The sequence below is a fragment of the Dysidea avara genome, chromosome 6, assembly GCF_963678975.1.
Source record: "Dysidea avara chromosome 6, odDysAvar1.4, whole genome shotgun sequence".
In the NCBI taxonomy this organism is placed as follows: domain Eukaryota; kingdom Metazoa; phylum Porifera; class Demospongiae; order Dictyoceratida; family Dysideidae; genus Dysidea; species Dysidea avara.
Window position 1 is genome coordinate 34,341,201 of NC_089277.1, and position 19,853 is coordinate 34,361,053.

The 19,853-nt window shown below is 39.1% G+C and overlaps 2 protein-coding genes across 13 annotated transcripts; both read left to right on the forward strand.

Annotated features, from left to right (window-relative positions):
• The first annotated feature begins 258 nt into the window (after positions 1-258).
• On the forward strand, positions 259-19,626 carry LOC136257844 (importin subunit alpha-7-like). Of its 12 annotated transcripts, XM_066051158.1 has the most exons (14): positions 259-564; positions 1,741-1,824; positions 6,919-7,302; positions 7,581-7,669; positions 7,722-7,846; positions 7,908-8,201; positions 8,256-8,370; positions 8,417-8,519; positions 8,736-8,899; positions 10,154-10,275; positions 11,347-11,474; positions 13,357-13,545; positions 16,323-16,433; positions 19,393-19,626. In XM_066051158.1, the coding sequence occupies exons 7-10, from the start codon at positions 8,330-8,332 to the stop codon at positions 10,194-10,196; spliced, it is 351 nt and encodes a 116-aa protein (XP_065907230.1). In that variant the 5' UTR covers positions 259-564; positions 1,741-1,824; positions 6,919-7,302; positions 7,581-7,669; positions 7,722-7,846; positions 7,908-8,201; positions 8,256-8,329; the 3' UTR covers positions 10,197-10,275; positions 11,347-11,474; positions 13,357-13,545; positions 16,323-16,433; positions 19,393-19,626. The 12 variants fall into 12 exon arrangements, 3 of the variants coding, with proteins under 3 accessions (XP_065907230.1, XP_065907229.1, XP_065907231.1); XM_066051157.1 differs by having other exon boundaries at positions 7,908-8,370; XR_010702197.1 differs by having other exon boundaries at positions 7,581-7,710; positions 7,759-7,846; positions 7,908-8,519; positions 10,150-10,275.
• On the forward strand, positions 3,435-4,242 carry LOC136257842 (uncharacterized). The gene is made up of 2 exons (XM_066051155.1): positions 3,435-3,920; positions 4,128-4,242. Exons 1-2 carry the CDS (start codon positions 3,552-3,554, stop codon positions 4,128-4,130), a joined length of 372 nt encoding a protein of 123 aa, XP_065907227.1. The 5' UTR covers positions 3,435-3,551; the 3' UTR covers positions 4,131-4,242.
• Positions 19,627-19,853: the final 227 nt, after the last annotated feature.

Sequence of the window (19,853 nt, forward strand, 5' to 3'; positions counted from 1 at the left end):
TTTCCCCCCTCGAAATATTTAGGCTATACAGTAAGTTCTGCAAGGGGTAGTCACTTCAGTACCGTCTGCTGAAACACGACCGGGATCAAGAGTTAATCAAGCGATCAATATGTCTGCAAAAGTGACGATCAAGCACCTTTCAAAGCTAACTTTAACAACACGATAATTCACTAGTATTTTACGGTAGACTATCAAGAATCAAGACACTTTTACATGTGTAATCAAGTGATCAAGGCAAAATTTCGACGATCAAATATTCTTGATCCCGGTCGCAAGTGTATCACCTGGCGGTATGTATGGAAGTGACTACCCCTTGTTCTGTCTGGTGGTCGCACTCCAAGAAGGCGAAATAATATTCGTTTCAACCACACGTATAAATAATTGGCTATGATTTGTTGAAGGAAGATATAAGCTTTAAACCACGCAGAGATGGGAGCTTGCATCAAATAGAAAATGGCTAACGATGACAGATGAAAGAGCTACAAAACATAAGACAACGTTGAGGAGGGACGGAAAATACGTGAAGAGGAGGGATTACAACTGAGGAAGGCGAAACGTGAAGAAGTTAGTTTGGTAGTGGTGTTAGTGTTTTTTTTAGGTGCACGTTGTGTTGGGTGCCTGCAAAACTACATGTCTAAACGTATAGATTATATATTTGTAACGAATATATAATCTATGCTAAACTTAAATCCTTCTAAGTGTGCATTTCTTATAAACGTTCACCTCCTGCAAGCTACAGATTAAATAATCACCTTTTATCCACCAAATCTGTTGTACGATACCTTGGTGTATTCATCAATTCCCACCTTAAGTGGTCGGACCATGTCAAGTATACCACTGCAAAGGCAACTAGATCCTTAAATTTTCTTTGGCATTCTCTTTATACATGTCCATCTTCTGTTAAAGCTGCAGTCTATAAATGTATTGTCCGTCCCATACTGGAGTATGCTTCTCCAGTATGGTACCTGCACTCATCTGGTGACATAAAACAGCTGGAAAATGTTCAGCACAGGGTACGTGGCCAGATGGGTTTGCGGAAGTCATGGAATCTTGCCTGTAAACAATGTCCAGATCATCTGACTGTTGCTTAGATAAATTGGAGTGGCCATCATTACACCAGAGACAAATTAAACTACTTCACTATCTGTCAAGTACATAACATCTTGCACCACCAATCAGCAATTTCTTCTTCACAGTATTTTTCTACAGTGAATAGACATTCAAATCCATCAACCATAGACACCTCTATATCCACCATCAATGCTTATCGGTCTTCCTTTTTTATCAATTGACCTTTTCTTTGGAACAACGTACCTTCCAATATCCTACAGATAACTGACCCCAAACTATTCCGTGTTGCCCTCCGGCGCTTTCTTTTTAAACTAAATGTTGCTTTGTATTTATCTGTTATTGTACTGTTTTGTTTGTTGTTTTTGTATTTGTGTATTGTCCTTGTATCTTGTACTGTTTTGCCCTTTTGGGGAGCACGTTTGCAGGCTCAGCCTTTTGTGCAACCGTCGTCATTTGACTAAAATTGATAATAATAATAATAATAATGTAGAGAACCTCAAGGTTCCTAACCATTTTAGAGAACCTCAAGGTTCCTAACCATTTTAGAGAACCTCTTCAAAGGTCTCTATTGGATTTTAAAGACCTCATTATCTCCCAAGGATCAAAGTGTTTTATGCATACCATTGACTAATTGATAATAATAATAATGTCTCATGTTGTCCATGTTAGATATCAAAGAGAAGGAACATAGATGTTGATGTTGAAGATGTTGCTTTCTCCCATCACGACAAGGGTGGCCAGGAGGGGTCGAAGGTCAGCTGTTCTACATACACAGTACAGTAGACCATTTACATGTTCTATTTCATCAATTAGTGGTGTGTTTGACAGTGAAAGACCATCACAAACAGGCATGGGGCGAAGTACATGTGAAAGTACTTAAGTAAAGTACAAGTACTTTGACATTTGTTGAAGTACAAGTACAAGTACATGACATTGTTTTAAGAGAAATACTTAAGTACTTTTGAAAGTATTTAAGTACAAGTACAGATTATGTTTACAGTGTTCACAATTGCATTTATGTAGTTTTGGTTGCACCTAATAAAATTGTGAAAATCTGTCATCTGTAAGGCGAAATCTTTCAGGAGTAAATACCTTTCCTGCAATGCTAAAGGGTCTCTCAACAGGCACAGAGGAAGATGGTACTCCTAAGATGTTTTTTGCCAACCTTGAAAGCAGAGGATATTTCCTTTGGTTATCTTATTTGCTGGACTTTGGGCCATTGTTACTATGTCAGCTTCAATGTATTCATCCACCTGCTTAATGAGTGTACTTCGTTGTTTTTGACTTTCTGTTCAGGACATAATCTTTCTTCTTAGCTGCGATAGCTGCCTGCTTCTTATAATGATAAACTAAATCTTTCAGGCCAAAAGCAGTACAACTATTTCTAAGATCAACAGAGAAATGAATCAGAAGATGGGAAACCTTTTAAATCCTGTTTTTAGAGCAAATGCAGCAATTGTGACTTCAACCAAAAGCTGACCATGTCAATCCAGGAATATATTATCTTTAAGCCAATATATATATTGCTACAACTTATTTCACTTATACATATGTAAAAGGACTTCATTGTACTTCATGTACTTCAAAGTACTTATAAGTACTTTGAAGTACTTTAAGTACCTTAAGTACATTACTTAGGACTTAAGTATAAGTACAAGTACTCAAGAAGGTGTACTTAAGTATCCTTAAGTACAAGTACCAAAGTACTTCGCCCCATGCCTGACAAATATGCAAATGTACAGGTAGTAAATGTGGCTCTCACCACAAGCACTACAGCCTTTCCAGTTACTTTGCTTCACGTGTTATTAGAATATTTATGGTGGTGCTTATGGTCAAGGGCAGAAGCTTTTGGTTGACCATTCCTTTGAATGAATGGAATTCATATAAGTTGATGCTGTGCTACTTCTAAAAACCAGGCACCCAGTACATGTAATTACTATCCCACTCATCATGTTATTACTTATTGTGGCTTTGTTACTCTCCTTATTTTTGCAAACGACTTTAAACCACAAACTGTGCACAGCTTCTTAACTGTTTATAGTTTGTCCATTGTGTGTGTTTTCATATGCAAATTCTCTACACAAAGCCTCGTGGATGCTTTTAGTTGTCAATCGCATACAAAGAGACATGCCCTCTTTCAACACTAACCTGTTGCGTTGTTGTACGCCTGTTAGAGCACGTAGGCTACCCCCTACTGAACAGTTTCACCTAGTTTCAGTTACCAGGCCCACCCCCTTCAAGTAAACATAACAAAAACAGAAAGTTTATGATTAACTTTAACCCATTAACGGCGGTAGTGCCATATGGCAGCATGGATTTAGAAATCCACATGATTTGGCAAAGCACGCTAGTTTAACCATAAAGCAGCTCCATAAGGGCCGACGCACGTGTGCTAAGATTTGTACGACCACACCCCTTTGGTTACTAGGATAAATGGTCCTTCCCGCAAAGCGATTCGCATTTTGCACGTAAATGACATAATGGCATCCCGACTTTCCGTAACAGACGTTCTCGATACTCTTCTTGATGATGGATTCAGCAGTGATGAGAGCGACGATAATGAAGGAGAAGAGATATATGCCTACTTGGGCGAACCTGTTCTCCATCGAAGCGAATTGGAGGCTGAAGCTGTACTCGAACCAGTGGCAGACGCTTGGGATGCTGCTGACGACCTGATTGAGGACAGAGATGATATTGAAGACAGGGACAATCCTTCTACTGAAGACATGAACAATCCTACTACTGAAGAGAGGGTTGATGAAGAACAGTTTGATGATGCTTCCAGCGAACAAAGTGAAGCCATCAGTAGGACAGGAAGTAATAGTGATCACAATGATAGAGATGAAAGTGTAAGTGATTTCACATAGATATGAATAGGTGACAACTAAGGTATAAATGGTTGATGATAAATATGCACTGGTGAAAAGAGATAGAATACATACAAGCATACAAATAGAAAACATACAGACAATAGATAAAAAAATACAAGTTGTGGCTAAGTAAAATTATTTATGAGTGACTACATAATGCAAATAAATGTTTGTATTCCTTTGCAGTAATCCAGTTCAGAACACCCAAGTTCTCCCAAGCAACGACGACTTGATCCTACTGATAGTGACACTTCCGATGATGACTCCATACCAACATCACCTGATCGGCCAACCCGTGCCACTACAGCAGCTCGAGGAGCAGCACGTGCACATCGACGAGGACGGGGTACAACAAGAGGTGGTGGTGGTGTAGGACCTACTGACAGTGCCAGGCGTGGACGTGGTGTACGTCGCAGTGACAGCAGAGGACGTGGTCGTGGCAGGGAGCGTAGTCGAAGTAGAACAACTAGTCTTGGTGGAGGACGTGGTCGTGGTGCTGGTAGGGGACATGGGACCATACCTGGTGATGGAAGAGCAGCTGGAGTAACTTTTCTACCTGGAGAGTGGGAGAATATAGAGCCCACACACACTAAATTTAGCTACTCACCAACTCCTGGTCCAAATGTACGATTTCCACCAAACACAAGGCCAGTTGATTTATTTTATTTGTACTTTACTGATGATGTTTGGGACTTGCTGGTCAATGGAACCAATAGTTATGCTGCTTTGCGGTTTCCCTGTCAGCAATATGCAAGATCGTGGAAAGATGTCACCTGTGAAGAAATGAAGGCATTTATTGGAATGCTCATAATGATGGGGATCTTACACTTGCCACACCTTGACATGTACTGGCAGGTTGATGAGGAGATCCTGAGTACTCCTGGTATCTCAGAAATAATGAGTAGAGACAAGTTTCTCCAGATCTACCGTTTCCTTCATCTTGCTGATAATAGACAGCAACATCCAGCAGGGCATCCACGACATGACAAACTTTTCAAAGTGAGAAACTTGCTGAACTTGGTCACTGCCCAATGTGCTTCCAATTACACACCTCACCAGGCTGTGACTGTAGATGAGGCTATGATTCCTTTCAAGGGTCGTCTCAACTTCAAGCAATATATGAAGAACAAGCCTACAAAGTGGGGGATAAAAGTGTTTGTGTTGTGTGATGCAACAAATGGGTACATATACAGAATGCAAATATACACAGGCAAAAACATGGAGTCAAACCTTGATGTTGGGCTTTGTTCAAGAGTTGTACTGGAACTTATGGATGGACTTGAAGGGCATGAAGTTTACACCAACAATTATTATACCAGCCCTCGTCTGTACATGGCCCTGTATGAAGATCAGAACAATGCTTGTGGGACAGCTCGAACAAACAGAACAGGGTTTCCTAAGTCAATAATTAGAAGGACAAGGGAAGATAGGGGTACTATAATTACCTATAAAATGGTCCACTCCTTGCAGCAGCATGGTATGATCGAAGATTTGTCTATTTTCTATCAACCTTTCATGAAGGGGCATCACATGGAGAGACAGTCCGACGTACTAATCCTGATGGGACATCAAGTGATGTTTCTTGTCCGCCACTGCTGCCTGATTATCGGCAGTACATGCGAGGAGTGGATCGCAGTGATCAGCATATAGGATACTATAATGTGGGAAGAAGATCCCGCAAGTGGTGGAAAAGAGTTTTTGCTCACCTGATAGAATGTGCTCTTTACAATGCTTACATCTTAGAGAGGTACTCCAATCCATCACTGTATGCTGGTTATCCAAGTCGACGAAAGCGAAGTTATCTTAGCTTCCGCATTGCAGTAGCCAATCAGCTAATCGGACCTTATCGTTTCCGGCAACGAGCTGGTCGTCAGCGGAGTGGGGAGCATAGTGAAACACGACTGAACTTGAATCTTGGTCACTGGCCTATACAACAGACAAAGAAACTTGAATGTGTAGTGTGCAACATGACAAAGAACAAGAAACATCTTTCTAGAAGTGAACTGAGGCATTAAACTCGATTTAAATGTTCTTACTGTAATGTACATTTATGTGTAAGTGACGATAGGGAATGTTTCAAACTTTATCACACAAAGGTAGAATACTGGAACACTAGCTAGCCCAACTGTAGTAACTAGTACGCAGCACTTTATTGTTTTGCATATAATGTTTTGTAACAAATGCTAATTGCTTGTATACTAATCTATATTAGCCAGTAAACAATAACCAATACAAATACGTCCATTCACTCACGTAAACATCACGATACCATTGATCTGCTTCGATAGACTCGTTTGTTTCATACATTCCCCTAAGAAAATCGCTCCGTCATTGATCGTTCCTTTGCTGCTATGACCTCTATCATCACTGAATTTGTGAAACGTGGCGACGCCATTGTTATTGCATGAGTATTTACGCATGCGCGTACGGCAATCGTATCAAAAATCTATGGCTGAATACGCTTACCTGAAACATCGCCTTCCGCTCTCAGGGAAATGAAGCGCTTCACCCATCGGCGTATACAACGCAGTTGTGATGAAGTAAGGTTTGTTGTTAGCTATCTAAAGTTAGAATAACTGTGTCAAGTATGGTTTTACCGTTTGCATATAAAAATACGAAGTTATAAAATATTGTAATGTATATGTGGTTGCTGCTATGGCAACAAATTGCATATAGTTGTATTCCTTGGTCCATGGGGAACATAGTGATATATGGTTTCCAAGGGGTTTAACCATTTGTTTGCTTAGAAAAGAGGCTTGTCTTGAGTCATGCATTTTTTTTTTAATTCCCTCCAGGAATTCAGCTGTTAATGGGTTAATTAATTAACCTTTGTCCTTTGAATGAAAGTCAATTTTCTATAGCTCAAAACCTGGACCACAAAGACACAGTTTTTTTTGCCAAGTTTAAAAATGTGTGGAGTTCTTGTAGATCTAATGTGTGTTATTTGTTTATTACATCACATGATCACCTCCAATAGGTGCCCACCATGTAGGAGTTGATCGATAACTTGCTATAACCGCAACCATCTACTGTGTTACTTCTGCTACTTTCATCAGGAAGTTGTTAGCTAAAGGTAAGTGTGATTGATTGTAATGTCTGTACATATATGTGTAAATACACTGTACATTGCTACTGTATATTGAACATGAGTGGCAGACACTGAGGCTCTATACACATTGCACACTTGAGATACATATGATATGCATACTGAAAAAAAATCTCTAATGAACACATGACTAATACCTCAGACCAGTGTGGCTTGCTTCATTGTGTGTACAATAAGCCAGTTATGTAGGTCATAGATACTTCAATCTGGTAAGCAGTATTCCCTGTGAGATGAACCCTGCACATGGTGGTAGTGGTGAGTAGCACACACACACACACACACACACACACACACACACACACACACACACACACACACACACACACACACACACACACACACACACACACACACACACACACACACACACACACACACACACACACACACACACACACACACACACACACAAACACACACACGCACATGCACTCACAATAAACAGACACGTACATAAAAATATGCGTACTGTATGTACACATTATGTTGCTCTACTGTTTCCATTAATTAATTGTTTCCTGTTTCCTCCACAGAGAACCCTCCAATAGCAGAAGTAGTAGAGTCAGGAGTCATCCCATTATTTGTACAATTCCTGGGGAGGGATCACCAGTGTACTCTACAAGTAACTAGTATACTAATCCAGGATAAGATTGTTATACTATGGTGTGGTCTAGTTTGAGTCTTGTTGGGTACTCACTAATGTTGCCTCAGGCTCTTCATTACATACTAAAGTGGTAGTTGATGCAGGAGCATTACCAGCACTCATAAGACTTCTTTGTTTGTAAACATGCAAGAACAGGTTAGTGGTTTTAGTGAATTGGTTGCTTCCTTGTTCACATACATTCAATACACCTTTGTAGAATATTGTGGAATCTCTTTTTAAAAGGATACCTTTGACTGTGCACACATTTTGAATGTAAACTCTTGAAATTAGGAAATCAGGACACCTTGATAACCAGGCCACCTTGATAATCAGGACACCTTGATAATCAGGACACTTGTCCATGATCTTTATAGAAACCTGAAATACTGTATGCTTGTATACTTTTTGTGAATTTAATTTGACCAATATTTTCTCCTCATAGTTACAACATACATACACTGTAGATAAGTCTAACCAATAAAGCCAACAGTGAATAAAGCTTGATACAGTAGTAAGTGTATTATCTGAATTGACCACATACACCTTTAGTACTACCAATGGTTAGCCCCTAACCACATATCAATCAAAAAAAAGAGAAAGGGTACCATATATACAGGCGAATGATTGTAAAATACGTACATGGAAAGCCATGAATGCAATATTGGTGGGGATCTGTTACTGTGAGTGGTCATTAATCAGAATACAATGTGTTAGCTGTTATTGTAGGATATTCAAGAGCTCCAGTGCTAGTGGGGTATTAATGAAACATGCCACATGGACCTTGTCTAATCTGTATAGAAGAAAGAACCCTCCTCTGAAATCTGAATATGTAAGATTGTGTGTGTGTGTGCTTGCATGTGAGCTGTATTAATGAGTATGTTGATCTCACATGTCGCACCTGTGAGACATGGTACAGCCTCCTACAGGGTACTGTAGTCCTGCCCCAGGAGGATCTTCCTGTGTTATTTGTATATGTATGTTGATGTTTCACAAACCTGTGTAAGATACCCAGTCAGTAATTTGGTGTTTTCTTACTCTACTTCAGGCAGCAAGATGTTTACCAATCCTGTCACAATTATTATACCATGACAACCTCAATGTCATATCAGACACCTGCTGGTCATTGTCATTCCTTGCTGATGGGTCTAATAAACGTATTCAACAAGTCATCGACGCTGGAGTAGTAATGAGACTAGTAGAACTGTTAATGTGAGTGACTAGTGGATACTTGTATGTACTTGCTCTTCCCACCAATGTGGTTCTGTACTGGACCATGTCTTCAAGCTTGTTGATTCATTTAATCCCTAATTCAGTCATGGTTATAGACTGAAGTTTAAGGATTTAATGTGTACTCAGGTATAGGCAACTTTCCTTGTTTCACTACTTTTTAGCTATTCCCTTCTGTTTTCTTTGATCCCTAATCCAACTTGAAATTCTAATTTTTCCCTCTACTTGTTTGTTAACTTTATTAACAATTATAACTAATGAACACACATACAATGTATAAAAGAAAGAATGGCGGCTGGCATGTCATAAAAATAATTTGTGTCAGAACACATGCCACAGTGATCAATTATACAACAGAAAGGAAGGTGGCCATTATGTTTTGTTTTTGGCACTATGCTTTGACCATTGCATGGAAAATCAGTATAAGAAGTATCTCTGCAATCAATCCACTTGCTACAGAATAAGCACAGCAACTGACACAGTCGCAGGGAAGGCATATTGCACTATCGTGAATTAACACCATGCATTGAACTGGAACACAATGGAAATAGACAAGTCCATGATGCGTTTGTTGTACGGCAAAAAGGCACGTACATCTCGGGATGAAGTGACCTCGAACAGTGAAGAAATCAAGCCTGTAGCCTTATCTATTGTCAAGCGGCATCAGTTAATCAGTCAGTCAGTATAAATTCTGTTAAATAGAAATTCCATAAAAACTTTTTGGAAGGGTTTGTGGTTGGTCTGAAGATATTTTGGGCTTGGCTGTGCCTGACCAATACTGCCAAGCCAGAGGAGATTCACATGAACCATGGGGTTTGTACAGAGAACCTATTTTGGGAAGGTATTGTTAAAATATACTTGCTAATTGAAAGCATTTTTTACACTATATCCAATGGTGTAATCAACCCCACCCAACCTCACTCAACCCCACTCAACCCTGATAGTTTGATATCAATATACACGATAAATGATCCATTGGAGACTTACTCACATGATTAGTAACTCATCATATGAAATAGACGACAGACATTCACCAGGAAATAAACATGGCTGAAATGGATTTTAAATGTCTCCTCTGCTTCCAAGCTGTCATGAAGGGAAATTGAGGCTGATTTTAAGTGATATATTTGTCTGGAAAACTCCATGATCCCTAACATACAGTACTATCGTATTGTACGATTTCATGTTACGGTTTTTGGTTCACTACTTCACATATTCTCCCTTGTTGTTAGGTAGTGTTAAATTGTTCAGTGTTGTCATCGTTGGAGTACTTGTGTAAGAGTAGTCATGAAGGAGTGAGGAAGGAAGTTTGTTGGACTATATCTAACATTGCCGCCGGCAACAAGGTCCAAATACAGGTGGGTGTGTTGTAGTGTGTGCTTACAAGAATGTTACAGTTTAATATACATACAATGATACTCATAATCTATATGTAACTCTGTAAATGTAGTTTATATATGTGAAAATGGTCGATCCATGCACAATAGTACTTTTGTAATAAAACACATAGATCTAAAGACAATGGGTAAAAATGTGCAAGCTCCAGAAAAAATTATACAAAGCTTGCTGGTTGTTGAATTAACACTCCAATGGATAAATCCTGGGCATCATCGTGTTTACCTGTTCACAAGAGTTCAAAGATCCTCTATACATGGGATATCCTCCATACATGTGATAGTTCTGAGTTACAGACAATTGTTTACATTTTGTGGTGACAAAAGAATTTACCAATAATCTTTCTTCAGTGAATTTGCCTTCTTCTCTAACACAGAAGCATACCTTGGACTAAAACTGTACTTTTGTGGATTCACAAATCCAATGAGACAATATTCAACTCCGTACACTGTAGTAAGTTATGATTGTTTATGTAAGCACCTGTAGATTATTTTCTCACTGGCTTTTGCTTTATTTGCTCCTCCGGCTGTCTAGTGCTGTATTTCCCATACTGCTAAACGTATGGAGCTGAAACTTAGCCAGTCCATTCCTCTGTCCCTATTGACAACAAAGAACCAACAAAACGAATTTTGAAGATATTGACAGTTTTATAAAATTAGGTCACATGTGTAGTTCAACATGTACAAGTTTTCATAACATGTTCTTTTCACATAACTTGTAGTAGACACAACCACATGAAAAGATACGTGTAGTTCGCTTGCTAACATAAAGAACTGATGATAGCCATCAGCCCTCCTAAAGAAAATCTGTAGGGTGGGGTGGGGTGGGGGGAGAGTGATCCGCATAGCATTTTCCAAGTTGTAATCTATATATCTGCAGACCTCCCTTGTTTCAATGTTTTTTTGTTTGTTTGTTTGTTTGTTTGATCACTAATCAAACTCCTGATTTTTCTTTACTCATGTAAACTGTGTACCCTGAAATTGTGGCTTCCTGCTACATTTCTTATGCTATGCTATCCTATCCTCCCCACACAGACATTGATAGACAGTGGAGTAATTCCAGTGGTACTGGATATTATGAGTACTGCTGAGTTTAAGACTAGGAAGGAAGTAGTTTGGGCTGTGTGTAATGTCATCTCTGGTGGAACACCTGAACAAATCAAGTTAGTCTGGTTGTATAGTCGTTACTAGGGTTCACTGCACTATTGAATTACCCATAAGAAAGGCTTCGATTGACACATTCCCCTAAAGAGGCTTTATTCAAATCCTATCAACTCAAATGAGTTTGATGTATACACCACCTCTATATATTACATTAGTTAGTGATGTTGTTTACTTGCTGAGTAGCCTTAAACTGAATCCATAGAAATACATTTATGTGTGGTATTAATTGAGAATACAAGGTCAGGGATAGACCAGCTTAGTCTAAAATGACATTTGGTTATTCAATGTGTTTTGTCATGACCATATTTGTGAGTCTTTAAATAACCACTAGAATGTAAACACCACTAGTTGGTGTTTATTAGCTGTTGGTAGTATCAAGAGTAAATGTCTGTGAGTCTGTCTGTGTACAGGCCTCATTTTTACTGAACTATAATATTTTGTTGTTGCGCATTCTGATCTTTTAAGGGAGCATGGAAATTGTTTTAAAGTGCAGCTTACGTAGTTGCTACCCAAAAATCCGTATGGTTTGTAAGCGCCTCAAATAGTTTTGTGGCATCTAAATATGCTCTTTTTAAAGGAAAGTGTCTATACAGAAAATTAATGCCTTTGTATGGTTTCCATGAAGAAGAATACGACCATTTTAATTGAAGATAAAAGGAATGGCAAAGCACAGAAGGCAGACATTCGTTAGAACTACAAAAGGCACTTTCCACCAGTGAGTTTGTTGCTGTGGCTGTGTCCAGCCTTGCGACCGTGGTCAGGCAAGCAGGCTGGCAGATGAAATTTTGAGTTACAGTACAGCGATTCTTTAGTCCATTTTCCGGATGCTTGTAATTGTGTTTTCTTGTTAAACCAGGCATGCACCCACAGCCGGCCTTTGGCTGGCTGTGGTCACGTGCCAGCTAGGTTACTGAAATTGTTTTCGTAAAAGTGTGTGTGTGTGTGTGTGTGTGTGCGTGCGTGTGTGTGTTGTGTGTGTACCTACTTATCTACCTATCTATGTTTGTCCGTATGCACCCACGTGAGCAAAATCGTTAAATAATGGTAAAAGCAGCTTTTACGTAAGGAGTAAAAGCGAAATGAAGTCTGTAATAAACTTCTGCACAGGTGAACTTTGCTCTGAGGTGGTTTCTTTTTGGCGGACTGAAATACAGTGTAACGACTTTCCTCAGACTTTGTAAATTACCTTCCCTTTGAGGTTTTCAGGCATTTAAAAACTGAAAAGCAACGGTGCAGGCCTCGTACACTACCAAGAATAGCCTATCACTTTGAATTGAAAGGGGGCATATTCCTTATGTACACGAATGAAAATGATGAAGAGCAGCTTTGATGCTGTGTCGAGAGAATTTGTGGGAAAAACACAATAATCAAACTATAAAACAGTTTAGAAGATACTTCTGTGTATGATATGTTGGTAAAAGTGGTTTGTTTAACAAGCACTTCCTTAGCAGTGCATAGCAACGTAATTAAATGAATTATGAAAATTTCATGAATTACGAAATAGGAGAATTAGCTAGCAATATTATTGCATAACCCAAAACTACCCTATTGGTTAAAACAATAATATAGTCAGTTAATTCATAGTAGCATATACTATCCATGGTTAATTCCAGATGGGTTAGCTAGCTGCATGGCACCTGGTTTTTAGAAGTAGTACAACATCAACTTGTTTTTAACACTGTGATTGATGCTGAATGGAGTATGACTATTCTGTAAAGGTGATTTTTGCTGTGTACGATATTTCCATGATGGTTTTTAGACCAATAGGTTTTTAGTGGCTTGCTTCACTTTAAAGGGTAACCCTACTAAACAGTACAACTGTATTGTTTGATATGATAATGTACTGTGTGTCGTCGCATCCTTCACGTACTGTTGTTGTAGATACGTACCTGGTCAGACTGGGAGTGATTGGTCCACTGTACATGTGTGACATGTTGTTAGTCCAGTCTTTTAAGTGGTGGTCCTGGAGTGTCTTGGTGTCATCCTTAAAGTTGGTAAACTAGAACAAGCTTGATATCAGGGGGTGAAACCTTTTGCTATCAAAGTGGAGGAAGTTGATGATAATGAAAAGTATATTATTTTGTATTTGTGTACATGATTGCATAAAAGCCGTACATACCGTAGAGTCAGGTTATTAAGTGCATGTGTCTATGAGGCTCAACATGAGTCAAAGCTACACAAGGGAAAAATAGTTGGAAAATTAATGTCTCCTTGAACACTTCATTATGTATGTAGCAAATCAGACATCTGGATTATGATAGTCTTGTTCATCATGAAGGATTTCAACTACAAATGGAGTCCAATGTCCTTATACACTGGCGTGGTGACAACAAACTACTCTATTACAACATAGTGATTCCGTGTTTAACTGTCCGAAAATTATAAGCGCATGAGCTTGACAACCCAACTCCACGGTATACACACATCTGTATATGGTATATACAGCTGTAGTGGTATAGGAATTATTGTGGACTTTTTGGTTACACATCCTCTATGGCAGTATGGCTCTATCCACATGAGACATCACATGCTACAGGTTACTAGGCTTGCAACAGAAAAATTTACCTGCACCACACTAGTATTCTAGTGATGCATAGCTATACCTTGAGTAATAGCAGTACTTCCAAAGGCTTTGCATGCATGTACAGCTGTATTACCTTTGGTCTACCAATCAGCTGTATTAATGGGGTACTATCCATCCCTCACATAACATTCATGATAGACAAGTTTCATTGTACAGTGCTCTGTCGATTGTCCGAACACTTGGTTATCCAAACAGTTGAAATGATTTTTCTATTAGAGTATTTTATCCTCCATTTGATTATTTGAACAGGGCTCTGTATATAAATGAATGGGCTTTGATTATCCAAATCTTTTTCGATTATCCGAACATGTCTTGTTCCCAAGGAGCACTGTATATAGTTATACAACGGCCACGAGTGCTCTGCCTGATATAAACGCACGAGCCTGAGGGCCGTTAGGCCCGAAGGCAAGTACGTTTATACAGGCAGAGCACGAGTGCACGTTGTATAACTGTTATGTACCACTCACCTAATAGGTGGGGAGAGTCTCACAAGACAGCTGTAACACTTATAAAGGCCAGGTTTCCAAGCCGGACGTTGCGATGACGTTCCCACTGCAGCCACCTGAGATATTGAAAGCTAGTACGCTATGGGTTATATCACTAACCTGCATTCGCTGTTCGACTCTCATTATGTAGTGCTCAACATGCCAGCGTGATCACTCAATCACCATATAGACTAAGCGCCAGACTAATCACCATAGTGATTCCCTCGAGCGAAAAAAGTAGCTAAATGGACGTTTTAAGTAAACAAAACCCAACTACTAAACGATACTAGTCTAATTCTTACTATTCACACTGGCTAAACTCGAATCTGGTGGCATGACAAAACTGGTTACCACAATCGAACGTAAAGGTTAGTATTATTTAGAATATATTTGTTTTATTGAGTCATTGTCGAAGTGGACTACAGTTTAATCTGGGCTAAGATGGCACCAGACTAGTAAGGTGTATAAGTACGTTTATATATATGTAGACTAGAGTTGTGGCCACCCGTGTTGGCTTTTTCGATCGCCATTGGCTGCTTGTAAACATTATACGTATTGGTGACGTTATGGCCCACAATCAACCTTTACATGTCAGGCTATAAAAGAATTCGAGTGATCTGTGAAGTGTCCTTCCACCTATTAGGTGAGGCGTCGTAGTGGTCTTCGCCACCGGCACTTGTGCTATGCTGCATAAAACCGCAGCCAGTGCAATATCTGTATATTGCACTGCGGTCGGTGCATTATAACTTATAATGCACTCATTGTGGTCTACAAAACCGCAACCAGTGTGTTATAAGTTATAATGCACTCGCTGCGGTCTGCAGCAGTGCAATATACAAATTATGGCACTGGCGGTGCTTTTGAACTGCCCACGCAGAGTGGTATATTATTACATGTACAATGAACCACCTAACTTCAAAGCCAAATTCCAGGGTACATATCTTATAAACCCTGGCTGGCCATGGTACATTTAAGTTAAACCATGGCTGGCTATGGTACATTTAAAATAAACCATGGCTGGCCATGATACATTTAAATGTACCATGGCCTTGATATATCTGATGAGGTAACGTTGTTTGTTTTTATAAGAATCCTGGCAGTATTCGATTGTGGGAGTTTATTATTACTCACGTGATGAAAACCATGAACCCGATTTTGCATTCTACAGCACTCATACGAAGGCGATTCGACACCCTTACCACCCTATGAGTTGACAGACGGAAGTTTAAGGTGAGAACTAGTGTCATGGTTAATTTACAACCGCGTGTTTGATTACGTACCACGCCCACTTTTCATATATCACGAGGTAACCACTCTACAGCGAAGCTTACCCCTCTGGATGTTTAGAAAACATTGTAAACAGTGGTTAAACGATGTAGCAACTTTGAAACACTTGTTAAATCGCAAAATTGAGTGTTTCCGTGATATTCATAGGATTTTCCCCGTTTATGTTAACAAACGTAACTGCAACGTTACTTGCTGCTGACCCATAATCGAATTTTACAAGACTCTCTATATAATAAATCCAGCGGGTTGCCTCGTATTGGCTTGAGTGATTAGTCGCCCACCACAGTAGGCTATTAGCCTACATGGTACATATCAGTTGTATCACGTGCCCTCGTGATTTGCCTGATATGTACACCCAAGCTCGAGGGCCGTTAGGCCCGAGAGCATGGGTGTACATATCAGGCAAATCACTCGGGTACATGATACAACTATTACATATTTCATGTTTTGGTTTTTAGTTCACTATTCCACATGTTCTCCCTTGTTGTTAGGTAGTGTTAAATTGTTCGGTGTTGGCAACATTGGAGTACTTGTGTAAGAAGAGTGAGGATATCACGAAGGATGCTTGTTGGACTATATCTAACATCACTGCCAGCAACATGGTACAGATGGGTGTATTGTAGTGCGTACATTCCCCTGTAGTTTATATATGTACAGCTATAGCTGAATATTTATTTGTCAAGTCTTCATAACATGTTCTTGGCTAACTTACTACAAACCACAAAAGCTATTTTGTGTGCTATTGAATATAGACAACCACCTACCACACTCAATACCATATATGTGTAGGTCACTTTAGTGAAAATAGATGGCCAATTAATTTTTCAATAACTTACTCACCAATTTTAACTTCTTCGCTGTTTGTAACAAGCTATGCATTAACACATGATACTCATTTGCTTCACTATAAACCATTACAAATAGTGAAAAGGGACTTTTCAGTCACCACAATGTCTCAAAGCGTGGCTTATAGCTGCATTTGTTTGTTGTTGAATTACTTCATCATGGAAGTTCTCTATAGTAGTACTATCTATAACTTGACTCTAGACAGAATTAAAAAATTAAAACAAGCAAGTTGGTTGTTGGCCATAATTGGTTACTTTAGTGGTCACAATTACTGTACTGATGCTCTGTTATTGGCTTGGCAATTTTTTTAATTGTGTCTCTTAATTTTCTATTCTCATTTTGAACTCTTCCAGACACCTTTTACATGTAGTCTGTCAGTGATAGTGATGGGTAACTTGTAATAACAGTTGTGTAGTACATGATAACTTACTGGATTTGTGAAGTGGTAACACAGGGGGAAGTACCTACAGTAAAAATGATAATGGTTTGTTGGGCTAATTATCATTCTGTCGTGACCATATTTGGTAGTCTTTTAGTAGCCACTGGAATATGAACACAGTTATAAGTTATGTCAACAAGATAATACCTAAACCACTTACCAATACCCAATAGCCATTTGTCTATTATGGTCAAGACAATTTTGCCTGAAGGTGACTAAACAAGATCAAGTCACCACACCTGGTCTGGGTATTATTTCTACATTTGACAAGTCTTAACAACATGTTTCTGACTCTCTGCTAAGCTGCTATGGAGACTTTCAGGTAGCCTTCTTTGTGGGTCCCTAGTGGGATAATAACATTGTCTGTAGACATGCATGGAGGCACATTTCAGTCTGTAGGTATACATCGTTGCTACCTCCAGTAAACATACCCAACATGTTGCACATTTCCAATAAATGGGCGTGGCTAACAAACATTGGTGTGCTGCAAGAATAGACTATGATTCATACAATAACAATTGACTAGTGAGATACACATCAAGGACTTATATTCAGCTTGTTTCCATTATCACTGTGTAAGGCTTCCTACATGTAGATGGCTCATTTGTCTTGTTTATAGGAATTAAATCTTTTCTGTGTAAATTACACTTGTGTACATTAAGGTTAGATAAGTGACACGAGCTATATTTAATAACAATGGTAGAATACTGACGTGTTGTGTAGTACCCACCAAACTACATCACTTAGTAGCTCTTAGTGCATACATTGTTTTAATTAAATCAAGTCAAATGAGGGTGTGACCCAAATTTCTATCTGACTCAAGTAGTCATCCAAGTCAACACTACTAACCCAGTTTCATCCTTGTACTACTGTATGTACGTTTTGTGTGTACATTAAAAGTAGAAATGAGATTATGTGAACATTAATTTTAAAGTTGGATTAGAGGTCAAAGAAACAAATGTGACCCAGGCTGTTCAAAAAATTGAAAGGGAAGGCGTAGGGATGAAATTCGGCCAAGTTATGGGCCAAAACTGGCTATAATAGAAGGAAATTCACAGAAGAGATATTTATTCAACACCACAGAGCTGTACAGCCACATGCAGCCACCCCCAGGTTGAGCAGAGCTCCATTAAGGCCCCACACCACATGTACAGATCATCACTGGGCTTGGTAAAAGTAGCCAGCAAAACCAGACCATTCAAGTCTGGCTGATTTTGATTCTGGAATTAGATAGTTTATTCATGTACATAGCTTTGTGTTCTGGGTGAAAAATCAAATCTGCTGACATGGAGCAATAGGACCAGTTTTTCCAGACTGGGTCACAAATAGTGAAGTAAAGGAAGTAGTGAAACATGAGGAGTTGCCTATATGTACCTGCAGATATTAGTAAACATTTAAAGTGGTATTAGCACAAGTCTTCAATAGTCGACCACCGAATCAGCCAAGCTTGAATAGCCCGGATACAATCAAATACAGCCTTATTTCTGGCATTAACCATTGCAGGGAACGGACCACTTCCACACACCAACTCACTATTACTTTCCACTTGACCACATCACCAGACACAGCAAGTTGCTGAGGGTAGTGAATCCTTGATAGTCTTCTTCGTGTACCTGAAGTCGCCCAGCCATGGTTCTCTAATTTACTTAACGTCAACTGCTACTTCACTAAACACACTGTATCTTTCGTTGTGGCTAGGCATTACTCCGTGGATTACTAACGAGATTAGTAACTTCGTTACTTGTAGTAATAATATTACGTGATATTGCAAAAGGCACCAGTTGAGCTCTGAAGCAACATCTTAAATAGTTAAAATGTTAGGCCTGTAGCCTTACAGGTATGCTTGTCTGAAGGAATCAGGTAATTGTGTACTTAGTTAGTCAAAATTCTGCTAAATAAAGTAGCAACTTATTGGAAGCATTTTTGACCATTCTGTAGACACTTGTACTTGCTTATATCTCACCAATACTGCCAAGACACCATGAAGCTGGTTTTAGGATGATTTTTGTCCAAGAAAGCCCACACCTTTATGATCCCTAATGTACTGTGCTATCACACTGCTGTACAATAGTAATAGTGTGTTTGTGTGAGGTCCATAACCTACTAGTATAGACTAACTTTGTGCATACTACATAATACAGTATCTGTACATGTTCATCTGCCTAATAGTAGGCATTTTATTCTGTTTATAAAGTGCCAAATTGTTGTTCTAAATACATATAACACAGTGATACTGTTATGAAGCTGTGTATAATTCCTATGACTACTTCCTGTAGGCAACACCAGTAAAGTGTTGATATCAGAAGATGATGATCGAGATGAGGCTGTGTACGTGAGGTTGTCATAAGGTTAAGAGAATGGCGGTAGAATTGCAAGGATGATGAGATGCAGTGGAAACAGTTATGACTCTGACCTGTTCCATAATACTGTAGTACATATTACATATATGTAGCACATTGTATTCAATATGAAAATAGTGCTTGGGGCATACAGAGTAAGGACAGATTATTTCAGTGATAATTAAAATTAGGATATTCCCTTGAGAATGCATTGGTCCATGTACAAGTTGGGATAACAGCTTCAAATAAACATGTAAATCCTAACACTATTGGCAAGAATGGTCCCCAGTATGATGCATTGAACACTCCCTCGTTATAATCACATAATACAGCAAGGGTCTCAAGATAAGTATATAAGCTATGCATGGTGGTAATTAATTGGAGTGCCAGGCAGAATA

Excerpts from the sequence above, each read along its gene's own strand:
- LOC136257842 (XM_066051155.1), top strand. The coding sequence starts at position 3,552 with ATGGCATCCCGACTTTCCGTAACAGACGTTCTCGATACTCTTCTTGAT.
- LOC136257844 (XM_066051157.1), top strand. The coding sequence starts at position 8,330 with ATGGAAAGCCATGAATGCAATATTGGTGGGGATCTGTTACT. Across the intron at positions 8,371-8,416 it reads ATTGGTGGGGATCTGTTACT|GATATTCAAGAGCTCCAGTG; the intron begins GTGAGTGGTCAT and ends CTGTTATTGTAG. Across the intron at positions 8,900-10,153 it reads AGACTAGTAGAACTGTTAAT|TGTTAAATTGTTCAGTGTTG; the intron begins GTGAGTGACTAG and ends GTTGTTAGGTAG.